Source organism: Mustelus asterias, chromosome 5, assembly GCF_964213995.1.
Source record: "Mustelus asterias chromosome 5, sMusAst1.hap1.1, whole genome shotgun sequence".
Taxonomy (NCBI): Eukaryota; Metazoa; Chordata; class Chondrichthyes; order Carcharhiniformes; family Triakidae; genus Mustelus; species Mustelus asterias.
The window spans coordinates 33,705,446-33,718,679 of record NC_135805.1 but is presented as its reverse complement, the minus strand read 5'-3'; the positions used below and the strand labels follow the sequence as shown (position 1 = coordinate 33,718,679).

Genomic DNA, 13,234 nt, shown 5'->3' with positions numbered 1-13,234 from the left:
TCACTGATTTCTGCAAAACCTGGGCAGTCTACTGCTTTCGCTACATTGTGTGCATGCTCCCATTAAAAAAAACAAATTATTGGCATACTTCTATTTTTAGGTAAAAGAAAAATCAGAAGAGTTTTGCGTTAGTTTTAATAGCTCCAGATTTAGATAAAATAAGCATGATATTGTGCTTCTCAGTGAATGAAAAAGCGCACTAATTTTCTTGACTGTAATGCCCTTAAAATAAAAAAACCTTGAGGCAACGTCGCTGACATTCTTATTTTACCAAATGCAAAAACACTGGATCTGATGCTGATGAGGTTATTCCTAAAATCAGGATGAAATACACACGAGTTTTATGGTTTTTGTATTTGTAACAAGGGTGACCATTATCTGAAATAATGACTGAACACTTAAGCAGTTGGACAAATGTATTCTTCAAATGAGTAACACACAGCAACTTCGACAAACCGGTTTCTACAGTCTCCTACACTTCCACACATGCTGCAACTCCAAACTAATTCTTCATTCATTCGGCACTTCATGGGATCACAGAATTTTACAGCAAGTGAAGCCACTGTTTGGTCCACTGCTACTTAGTCAGCTCTCTGAAAGAAATATCCATTTAACTCCATTTCTCCACCCAAATTTTGATTTTTAATAACTATTTAAACCACTGTTTCTGGTAAGGTATTCCACTCCACCTAATCTTCATCCTTTTGGTGATGATCTTAAATTCATGCCCTTCAGTTATTAATTGAAGGATCAGTGCAAATGATTTTCCCCAATTACATTCTGAGATCCTTCACAATTTTTGAACACCGCTTTCTCTGCCTGAATGAAAAGATGCCGTTGCACCTCTCTCACCCTCCTCAAACACCTCATACACCAACTGTACAGCAAACGCCGCAGCCTGGAAACCAAGATCGAATCCATATTCTCAACTTGCGCTCAGGACGCAGACCAGCTGCAAAACTCTGCCAAGCAGACGAGACAAAGGAACTACACCATCTACATGCACACCAAGAACAGGAAACGGCATCTCCACATCATGAATGAAAAGAGCCAGGGTTTTGTAGTGTTTCCTCACAACTAATGTGGCGGCACAGTGGTTAGCACAGCTGCCTCACAGCACCAGGGACCCGGATTCAATTCCAGCCTCGGGTGACAATGCAAAAGTTTGCACATTCTCCTCCGTGTCTGCATGGGTTTCCTGCGGGTGCTCCGGTTTCCTCCCCAAAGAAGTGCAGGTTAGGTGGTTTGGCCACTCTAAATCGTCCCAAAAGAGACCCAAGATGTGTAAATTAGGGGAATTAGCAGGATAAATACATGGCATTACAGGAGATAGGGCCTGGGTAAGATACTCTGTCAGTCATTGCAGAATTAATGGGCTGAATGGCCTCCATTCGGGATTCTATGATTTCTTTTTTTTATTTGATTTGATTTATTGTTGCCACATGTATCAGTATACAGTGAAAAGTATTGTTTCGTGCGTGCTATACAGACAAAGCACACCATTCACAGAGAAGGAGAGTGTGTACAATGTAGTGTTACAGTCATAGCTAGCATGTAGAGAAAGATCAACTTCGTGCGAGGTAGGTCCATTCAAACGTTTGATGGCAGCAGGGAAGAAGCTGTTCTTGAGTCGGTTAGTACGTGTAACCAGACTTTTGTATCTTTTTCCTGACGGAAGAAGGTGGAAGAGAGAATGTCCGGGGTGCGTGGGGTCCTTAATTATTGCTGGCTGCTTTGCCGAGGCAGCGGGAAGTGTAGACAGATTCAGTGGAAGGGAGGCTGGTTTGCGAGATGGATTGGGCTACATTCACGACCCTTTGTAGTTTCTTGCCTCGCGTCCCCGACCACTAACGTATGAATCACTTTTGCATCCTTTCTGTAGTCTTGTCTTCCTAAAGCACAGCGAGATAAACTGCACAAAATTTCCTAACCCCTGATGGACCAATGATTTGTAGAGTTGACATGCTTTTCAGGACTTGGATTTGATGTTTCTATGAATAAAACCTGAGATTTCATACGTTTTTCTTCAATGCAAATCACAGTTGATTAGTAAGAATTACAAAAATGTGTACTTTTGTATCCAATAGTGACGCAACTATGCTCAACCAGAATGGAAAATATCGGGTAAATCCCTCGACAGAATGCACTACACTAAATATAAAAGCAAAATACTGTGGTAGCAGACTCAATGGACCAAATGGCCTAATTCATAGAAACATATAAGATATGAGCAGGAGGAGGCCATTCGGCCCTTCGAGCCTGCTCCGCCATTCATCACGATCATGGCTGATCGTCCAACTCAATAGCCTAATCCTGCTTTCTCCCCATAACCTTTGATCCCGCTCACCCTAAGTACTATATCTAGCCGCCTCTTGAATACATTCAATGCTTTGACATCAACTACTTCCTGTGCTCATGAATTCCACAGGCTCTTTGGGTGAAGAAATGGCCCCTCACCTCCGTCTTAAATGGCCTACCCCGAATCCTCAGACTGTGACCCCTGGTTCTGGATTGCCCCACCATCGGGAACATCCTCCCTGCATCTATCCTGTCTAGTCCTGTTAGAAAGTCTCTATGAGATCTCCCCCTCATTTGTCTGAACTCCAGCGAAAACAATCCTAGCTCAGTCAATCTCTCCTCATACATCAGTCCCGCCAATTCTGCTGCTATATCTTATGGGTTCTGGAAATCTGAAATAAAAGCAGAAAATGTTGGGAATGGTCAGTTGGTCTGAGCAGAAAGAAGCTAAGTTAACATTTCAGGTCGATAGCCTTTCATCAGAAACGGTCGACCAGTTGCTGCTGAGAATTTTATTTCAGATTTCCAGCATCCACAGTGTTTTTCCTTATTATTGATGGGATCGACATTCTTGCAAGATAAATCAAGCTTCTGACGTACAAACACTAGACAGACACTGAGTTCCCCAACCCGTGAGATTCGATCTTCAACCTGCGATCATTCCTACAATATGCTGCCATTTCTGGCTTTCAAAATCAGTTGAACAACAGTAGCACAATATTGACAAGCAATAAACACAAGAGATAAGCGGATGCTTTATGAGGAATCTAAATGAATTTAATCCAAGCCTGTGCAATTGTGACAACATTTCAACCTTATGTACACATTAATTGCACTCCATTCACACCTGCTGTAAAGTACCTCTAACCTAATTGATTTTCTGCGCCGTAGTGAGCGGCCTTCCTCCTGAAGCCTGCTCAGATCAATATATTAACATGTCAACATACTTTGTCCCCTTCAAAGGAATGACACAAACCTCGATATCTTGACTACGTTGTGACCTCCAGTTTGAGGGTGATATTTCAAACCTGCTGTTTAAAAGTGAAGCAAAAACCACAAAAAGCACGGCCAATGTTCCTTTGTGTCACAATAATGGAACAATGTTGAACATTTGCACATTTAAAGCTTGGTTTAGGGAATACACTTGAATTATTTGTTACTTGCGTTCCAAGTTAAACTTGATCAAATTTTGATCGGATCATTTAATATTGCTATGAAGAAAAAAAATCCCAAGTAAGCTTAAAGCTGAAGATTTAGGCAAGGCAAGGTGTGGGTAATTAGTTGATGTCAGCAGGGGCTGCAATTGGGTAGTTGAATCAGATTCAATCATAAGATCTTACAGCACACAAGGTGTCCATTCAGCCCTTCATGGCTTTACTGGTCCCTTGGAAGAGATTTCCAATTAGTCCCACTCCTCTGCCCTTTCCCCACCGTTCTGCAATTTTCTTCCTTTCAAGTATTTATCCAATTCCCTTGATAAAGTTACTGAATCTGCTTCCATCACCTTTCAAAATAGTACATTCCAGATCATGACAGCTCCCCATGGAAAATAATTTCTCATTTGCCTCCCTTCTGCCAGTTTCCTTAAATCTGTGTCCTCTGGTTAATGACGTACCCATAACCATCCTTGTATCATCCTATTCATATCTGTCAATAACACAGAGACAACTTTGCCTCCAAAAGTTTCTCTTTCTCCATGCATTATCAATGGTTGTAACAATGTTGGGCGAGTATGAGGAGAAATCAGGGCGGCACGGTAGCACAGTGGGTTAGCACTGCTGCCTCACAGCACCAGGGACCCGGGTTTGATTGCCGGCTTGAGTCACTGTCTGTATGGAGTTTGCACGTTCTCCCCATGTCTGTGTGGGTTTCCTCCTGGTGCTCCAGTTTCCTCCCACAGTCTGAAAGACGTGCTGGTTTGGTGCATTGACCCGAACAGGCGTCGGAACGTGGCGACTAGGGGAATTTCACAATAACTTAATTGCAGTGTTAATGTAAGCCTTACTTGTGACTAATAAAATAAAAAGGTTTCTTATTCCTGATCGCTATGCAATGAATTGTTGAAAAGTTTTTATATATGGAATCCAGTGTGAAGCAGAGTCAAACAGCCACTTACTGTCTAAGTTTCCAAATGAAGAATGGACACTTCAGCATATTTTGAACCGCGTGGGGAGTTAGTGCCTGATGGAAAAGGTGCATGCTGATCAGGATAGGACTAGTGTTTGAAAGATTCTAAAGGGATTTCTTTCATGCAACATGACACAACATTCCCCAGTGTTGCACATTCTACATTCATTCATTTGTGGGACATGGACGTTGCTGGCTGGCCAGCATTTATTGCCCATCCCTAGTTGCCCTTGAGAAGGTGGTGGTGAGCTGCCTTCTTGAATCGCTGCAGTCCATGTCCTGTGGGTTGACCCACAATGCCGTTAGGGAGGGAATTCCAGGATTTTGACCCAGTGACTGTGAAGGGCTGGCGATATATTTCCAAGTCAGGATGATCAGTGGTTTGGAGGGGAACTTGCAGGTGGTGGTCTTCCCATTTATCTACTGCCCCTGTCCTTCTAGATGAAAGTGGTCGTGGGTTTGGAAGGTGCTGTCTAAGGATCTTTAGTGAATTTCTGCAGTGCATCTTTTAGATAGTACACACTGCTGCTACTGTGCGTCGGGATGGAGGGAGTGGATGTTTGTAGATATGGTGCTAATCAAGCAGGCTGCTTTGTTCTGGATGGTGCCAAGCTTCTTGAGTGTTGTTGAAGCTGCACCCATCCAGGCAAGTGGGGAGTATTCCATCACATTCCTGACTTGTGCCTTGTAGATGGTGGATAGACTTTGGGGAGTCAGGAGGTGAGTTAGTCGCTGCAGTATTCCTCGTCTCTGACCTGCTCTTGTAGCCACTGTGTTTTTGTGGCGAGTCCAGTTGAGTATCTGGTCAATGGTAACCCCCAAGGATGTTGACAGTGGGGGATTCAGTGACGGTTACACCAGTGAATGTCAAGGAGTGGTGGTTCGAGTGTCTCTTATTGGTGATGGTCATTTCCTGGCATTTGTTTGATGTGAATGTTACTTGTCACTTGTCAGCCCACGCCTGGATATTGTCCAGATCTTGTTTCATTTGAACATGGACTGCTTCAGTATCCGAGGAGTCGCGAATGGTGCTGAATATTGTACAATCATCGGCAAACATCCCCATTTCTGACCTTATGATGGAGGGAAGGTCATTGATGAAGCAGCTGAAAATTGTTGGGCCTAGGACACTACCCTGAGGGATTCCTGCAGAGATGTCGTGGAGCTGAGAGGGCTGACCCTCCACAATCACAACCATCTTCCTATGTACCAGGTATGACTCCAACCAGTGGGGAGTTTACCCCGATACTCATTGTTTCACTAGGGCTCCTTGATGTCACACTCGGTCGAATACGGCCTCGATGTCAAGAGCTGTCACTCTCACCTCACCTCTGGAATTCAGCTCTTTCGTCCATGTTTGAACCAGGAGCTGAGTGCCCCTGGCGAAACCCAAACTGGGCGTCACTGAGCAGGTTATTGCTGAGCAGGTACTGCTTGATAGCACATTTGATAACCCCTTCCGTCACTTTACTGATGATCGAGAGTAGACTGATTGAGCGGTAATTGGCCGAGTTGGATTTGTCCTGCTTTTTATGTACAGGACATACCTGGACAATTTTCCACATTGTTGGGTAGATGCCAGTGTGGTAACTGCACTGGAAGAGCTAAATCTGCAGGATACGGGAAATATATTCCCATGTCAATGGGTTGAATAAATAAGGAAACAAAAGTGTTCTTGATGGAATTTTAAGAAATCTAACAGGAGCCAATTAAACTCCGAGTCAGAACCTCAAGCCTCAAGGAGGTTTCCGAGCCTCTGCTTTGAAACAGGATGTTTAGCCTCGATTTCCAGCAAAGCCTGCCCTAACCCTAACCCACTTTTGAATTACACCTGCGTTCATAATTTTTGATTTGTAAGTCAATCGGATACCTGCAATGCCTCACAAAACCTACCTGTTTAAGTTGATTAATCCAAATGTCCCGGCCCGAAGCTTCCTGATGCAGGATTACTGGAGCAGAGTTCAGACTGAAAGGCACCGTGTCACAGGATGTCTCCGCAACAAATGGCTGGAGGTCAGAATTCAGCTGCAAAGTCATAAAGAGTAAAGTCAAAAACAGTGAGAATTTAAAAAGGTGAGTCAAACAAACATTTTTTTATTTAATCAAACAAGACTATAATACTGCACGAGGAAACTTCAAACCATTCAGCAGCTCAAAAACACTCATGAGGAACAGCAGATTTCAGCACACAGAGGTTCAAAGTGCTGTGTCAAACTGGCAGAATCTTGTGATCGCGAACAAGGCAAAAAGCTGGTAGAAAGAATGTTCGGGGTAAGTTTTTCACACAGAGGGTGGTGGGTGAGTGGAATCGGCTGCCGTCAGTGGTGGTGGAGGCGAACTCAATAGGGTCTTTTAAGAGACTCCTGGATGAGTACATGGGACTTAATAGGGTTATAGGTAGGCTTAAAAGGTAGGGGTATGTTCGGCACAACTTGTGGGGCCGAAGGGCCTGTTTTGTGCTGTAGTTTTTCTATGTTTCTAAAGAAAGGAGAGGGGTAAAACCTGGAATGCTTTCAAAAGGAAAAAGAAAAGGAATTCACTGCTTGGGAGGGTGGTGGAGGCGGGATGCCTCACATCCTTTAAAAAGTACCTGGATGAGTACTTTCAAGGCTATGGACCAAGTGATGGCAAGTTGGATTAGGTGGGCAGGATAGGACCTTTCATGCGTCGGTGCAGACTTGATGGGCCGAAGGGCCTCTTCTGCACTGTAGCATTTTGTGAAAACCCACCCGCAAAACGTGAAATGTGAGACAGTAACAATTCCCTGCATTTAGCTGATCCATATCCGGTCTCCTCTGTACCACTTTGCGTTTTACGCCCTCAATTTTAAAAAAATTTCTAATCGGTGAGTAACATCGTGAGAAATCTGTGAGTCAATAATATTTCAAAACCTTGTACATGGAAATACAGAACCACAGCATAATGAGCCGGTGTTACAACTGCAAACTGTTTTTTGGTGAATCACATTGTTGTACTGGAAATTGGCCAATTGCATTATAGAACTAGAAATCAAGCCATCAGGATGACCCGAGACTCACCCTGTAGCCTAATTTTCAACTGATTAATTGATGTGACAAATGCACCACATTGTATATCCACTTAGAAGTTAAATTTATATAAAACACATTAAAGTTTCAATCATTTATTGGGGTTGGAATTCTTCCCATGAAAATTCTCAAACTTTAAAAAATGAGCAGCTTCTCAAAGATGATCTCCTCTGCGGATCCGCTGCTCCGCAATCAAACTCTATGTTTTCCCACTCTCAACAAGGCACCTGTACCTGCAATGGTTCAGCACGGGAGGAGAAAGGAGCAATAAAGTCAGGTAACATTGCTCAGGGCGACCATTCTAGAATATTTCCCTCCTATTTTTGCTTTTCTATGGACTGCTTTTCCCAAGGCTGAACTCACCTGACTGTATTTGACTGTGTATTTTGAACCCTACACCATGTTGATGCACTCTAGACTTTAGCCCAATTCAAGGCTGACATGGTGTCATAGACCACACCAATGACGATAGTTCCACCTTACCCACAGTCCCCCTGTGCCTATGCTGGTTTGGTCACGTTGGAGTACTTTACACTTCATTTCAATGCTACTTACGCATCAGTACTCACTCAAATTTCCAGCTTTTTGAAATTAATCTTCCCCAACATTAATTTCTGTGAAAGCTTAAGTGAAAATTTTGCAAGATTAGTGGTCCAATTATCACATTTGCATTGCAAACTGGGTCAGTTTGACACTTCATTATTCACAAATTGCACGATTAGGATTCTAGATATGATTGTTGTCAGCATTTTGTACTAAATGGATGTATTTTTGTAATGCAGCACACCTTTGGCGTATCTCGTTAAATGCATACCAGGGCTAGGAAGATAAACTGTCAGGAAAAATTACATGCAGAATAAAAATTTTAGGTTGATTTAATCTAACTTCCTTATGCTCAGTAGAGTCAATGAGGCATATCTGATGCAGCTTAACAATGTGTGGTAAATTATCATCCATTTCTGAAAAAAAAGAGACTTGCTGTAAAAGCTTTTGTCTTGCAGTCATCAGGACAGATGCAAGAATACCAAATCTCAAAGGGAATTATTTATACAGCATGAGAAGAGGGTGCAGATTGGTTAGCAAGTGGGACTCTGATTGGCACAGGCATTGCCATGCAGAATGCACCAGCGAAGAATTAAGTGCCAAGCCTTTGTTTAGTTTAAAAAGGTGCAATGCGTGAACATGTTCTTTCTGTTTACAAAGGACAGTGCCCTGTGTTGCTTCTAGCACTGTAAGTAAGCCACACTGCAAGCCTAACTGATCATCGTTTATTGGTTGTTAGTGCAATTTGTAGCACAATTGGGATTGTTGAGTAAGTGTTGTTCAATCGTGGAATCTAATGTTGGACACTATGTTCTGAGTTTTGCAAGCACGGGCTGGTTTGGTACGATCAGTAACTTTGCCTGTTGTGAACAGTTGGAAGGATGTACTGTTTGGTGCAATCCACCAATCACTGGGATGTACAGCCTACAGACCTGGCAACATACTGGCACTGAAATTCATATACCACGCATTATTCATTTGTGTGATAGAACAAATTGGCTTGTTGGCGGCATTTTGTTAGCGGGGACTTCCACTCATGTTGCTACTGCATAGTAGCAGTGCAAAATGGCTCACTTCATCCGTTGCTTAAATTTTTGAGACACCTTATTCTTCCAGGGTGACCTGAGGTAAACTGGGCACTTACCAGGACTTTTAAGGCCACAAACCTATCCCGTGAGAAATGACTACTCTGGTCAGATCATTAGTCGAAGTAGGGAAGGAGGTAGAAGAGGGGGAGGGGTAGCATTATTGGTCAGAGATTGTATCACAGTGTCAGAGAGGAGGTTTGATGAGGACTTATCTGTTGAGGTAGTATGGGCGGAGATTAGAAATAGGAGAGGAGAGGTCACCCTGTTGGGAGTCTTTTATAGACCTCCTAAAAGTTCTAGAGAGGTTGAGGAAAGGATTGCGGAGTCAATCCTGCTTAGGAGTGAAAGTAATAGGGCAATTGTTATGGGGGATTTTAACTTGACTAATATTGACTGGAATTGTTATAGCTCTAGCTCGTTAGAGGGGTCAGTTTTTGTTCAAAGCGTGCAGGAAGGTTTTTTGACTCAGTATGTAGACAGGCCAACTAGAGGTGAGGCTATATTGGATCTGGTGCTGGGAAATGAGCCAGACCAGGTGCTAGACTTGGAAGTTGGTGTGCATTTTGGTGATAGTGACCACAATTCGGTTACGTTCACCTTAGTGATGGAAAGGGATAGGCATGAACCTCGGGCCAGTGGTTTTAGCTGGGGGAAGGGTAATTATGAGGCTATTAGGAGAGAATTAGGAAACATAGGTTGGACTAGGAGATTACAGGGACTGGGAACGTCCGACATGTGGAGTTTTTTCAAGGAGCAGCTACTGCGAGTCTGTGATAGGTATGTCCCTGTCAGGCAAGGAGGAATTGGTAGGGCTAGGGAACCGTGGTGCACCAAAAAAGTTTCTTTGTTGGTTAAAAAGAAAAAGGAGGCTTATGTTCGGATGAGACGTGAGCACTCGGGTAGTGCACTAGAAAGCTTTAGATTGGCTAAGAGGGAGTTGAAGAGCGAGCTTAGAAGGGCTAAAAGGGGACATGAGAAGACTTTGGCGGATAGGGTTAAAGAGAATCCTAAGGCGTTCTATAGGTATGTCAAGAACAGAAGGTTGGTTAGGGCAAGTTTAGGGCCAGTTATAGATGGCAGAGGGAAGTTATGTGTGGAACCGGAGGAGATTGGTGAAGCATTGAACCAACATTTCTCTTCGGTGTTCACGCAAGGGGACATGAATATAGCTGAGGAGGACACTGGGTTGCAAGGGAGTAGAATAGACAGTATTACAGTTGATAAGGAGGATGTGCAGGATATTCTGGAGGGTCTGAAAATAGATAAATCCCCTGGTCCGGATGGGATTTATCCAAGGATTCTCTGGGAGGCAAGAGAAGTGATTGCAGAGCCTCTGGCTCTGATCTTCAGGTCGTCGTTGGCCTCTGGTATAGTACCAGAAGATTGGAGGTTAGCGAATGTTGTCCCATTGTTTAAGAAGGGGAACAGAGACTTCCCCGGGAATTATAGACCGGTGAGTCTCACTTCTGTTGTCGGCAAGATGTTGGAAAAAATTATAAGGGATAGGATTTATAGTTATTTGGAGAGTAATGAATTGATAGGTGATAGTCAGCATGGTTTTGTGGCAGGTAGGTCGTGCCTTACTAACCTTATTGAGTTTTTTGAGAAAGTGACCAAGGAGGTGGATGGGGGCAAGGCAGTGGACGTGGTATATATGGATTTTAGTAAGGCGTTTGATAAGGTTCACCATGGTAGGCTTCTGCAGAAAATGCAGATGTATGGGATTGGGGGTGATCTAGGAAATTGGATCAGGAATTGGCTAGCGGATAGGAAACAGAGGGTGGTGGTTGATAGTAAATATTCATCATGGAGTGCGGTTACAAGTGGTGTACCTCAGGGATCTGTTTTGGGGCCACTGCTGTTTGTAATATTTATTAATGATCTGGATGAGGGTATAGTTGGGTGGATTAGCAAATTTGCTGATGACACCAAAGTCGGTGGTGTGGTAGACAGTGAGGAAGGGTGTCGTAGTTTGCAGGAAGACTTAGACAGGTTGCAAAGTTGGGCCGAGAGGTGGCGGATGGAGTTTAATGCGGAGAAGTGTGAGGTAATTCACTTTGGTAGGAATAACAGATGTGTTGAGTATAGGGCTAACGGGAGGACTTTGAATAGTGTGGAGGAGCAGAGGGATCTAGGTGTATGTGTGCATAGATCCCTGAAAGTTGGGAATCAAGTAGATAAGGTTGTTAAGAAGGCATATGGTGTCTTGGCGTTTATTGGTAGGGGGATTGAATTTAGGAGTCGTAGCGTTATGTTGCAACTGTACACAACTCTGGTGCGGCCGCACTTGGAGTACTGTGTGCAGTTCTGGTCCCCACATTACAGGAAGGATGTGGAGGCTTTGGAGAGGGTGCAGAGGAGGTTTACCAGGATGTTGCCTGGTATGGAGGGGAGATCCTATGAGGAGAGGCTGAGGGATTTGGGATTGTTTTCGCTGGAAAGGCGGCGGCTAAGAGGGGATCTTATTGAAACATATAAGATGATTAGAGGTTTAGATAGGGTGGATAGTGATAGCCTTTTTCCTCTGATGGAGAAATCCAGCACGAGGGGGCATGGCTTTAAATTGAGGGGGGGTAGTTATAGAACCGATGTCAGGGGTAGGTTCTTTACCCAGAGGGTGGTGAGGGATTGGAATGCCCTGCCAGCATCAGTAGTAAATGCGCCTAGTTTGGGGGCGTTTAAGAGATCCGTAGATAGGTTCATGGACGAAAAGAAATTGGTTTAGGTTGGAGGGTCACAGTTTTTTTTTTTAACTGGTCGGTGCAACATCGTGGGCCGAAGGGCCTGTTCTGCGCTGTAATGTTCTATGTTCTATGTTCTATTGCTCTCTCACTATCGCACAAACTCGTGAAGAGAGCCAAGGCCATGGCTTTTGGTCCTGAACAGTAGCCAGTCTACCTCAGATTGCCCTGGAAGGATAAACCGTCTCAAACATTTGAGCAACAGATGACACTAGCGGTGAATAATTGCATATTATTCAATTTTTTAGCGCTGAAGTCAAACCGTTAGGTTGCCAAATAAAAAGATATTAACCAATTCATTTTGGTGCAAAGATTTACTTTAAAGGAATGGATGTGTTAGGCAAACTCTACCCCATTTCTATAAAACATACACACTCTCAACATACTGGGGGAGCAGACGAGAGACAGATGAGGGGAGCAAAGGGAAAAATTAACAACTTGACAAATGTTGGATAGCAATAGCCACCATTCGAATGGTCAAGGCTAGTCCCAAGTATAACTGTTATATTTTCAAAGGTAAACTAATATTCCAGTTAAGAGCATTAACTGGCTGCATTGACTAATCATCATGAATTAAGTTGCACCACGCCACACAAAAGCCAATTTCTCCAGCTGAGAAAGGTACCAGACTAAAATATATTTGCAGAAATACAAATAAAATAAACCCTTTGTCTAACTTTTGTGCTAGTCAGTTTAACCTCAACAGTCACTTGGATAAATCCAGATTGATTAAGGAAAGCCAGCCCATATTTGTTCAGGACAAATCATGTTTAACGAAACTGCTCGCATTTTTTGATGACCTAACAGAGGGGGTTGATGAGGGTCATGCGGTTGGTGTGGTGTATATGGACTTCCATAAGGCAGTTAATAAAGTACCATGTAATGCAATAGTAAAGTTGAAGCCCTTGGGATAAAAGGGACAATGGCAGCACGGATAGTGACAGAAAATACAGAGAAGAAGTGGACAGTTGTTTTCTGGACTAGAGAAAGATAGAAACTGGAGTTCCCCATGGTTAATGATAAGACTGCTGCCTTTCTTGAACCATATCAATGGCCTAGACTTTGGTGTACAGGACACAGTTTCAAAATTTGGAATGATTGTGAACAGCAAGGAGGATGGTGATCAATTTTAAGAGGAATTAGACAGGCTGGTGGAATAGGCAGACAAGTGGCAGATTAAATTTAATGCAGAGACAGTCAGAAGTCTCACAACACCAGGTTAAAGTCCAACAGGTTTATTTGGTAGCACGAGCTTTCGGAGCGCTGCTCCTATATCAGGTGAGTGCTAAGGAGCAGTACTCCGAAAGCTCGTGCTACCAAATAAACCTGCTGGATTTTAACCTGGTGGTATGAGACTTCTTACTGTGCCCACCCCAGTCCAACACCGGCA

At 43.5% G+C, this 13,234-nt stretch overlaps 1 protein-coding gene across 2 annotated transcripts in view; it reads right to left on the bottom strand.

Moving 5' to 3' along the window:
• The window catches only part of pdss2 (prenyl (decaprenyl) diphosphate synthase, subunit 2), a 214,965-nt gene that overhangs the window by 32,724 nt on the left and 169,007 nt on the right, over positions 1–13,234 (bottom strand). For both annotated transcript variants that reach the window (XM_078212395.1, XM_078212396.1), the window contains exon 7: positions 6,319–6,450. In XM_078212395.1, coding sequence (XP_078068521.1) covers positions 6,319–6,450 — 132 coding nt within the window. The remainder of the gene's footprint in view (positions 1–6,318; positions 6,451–13,234) is intronic.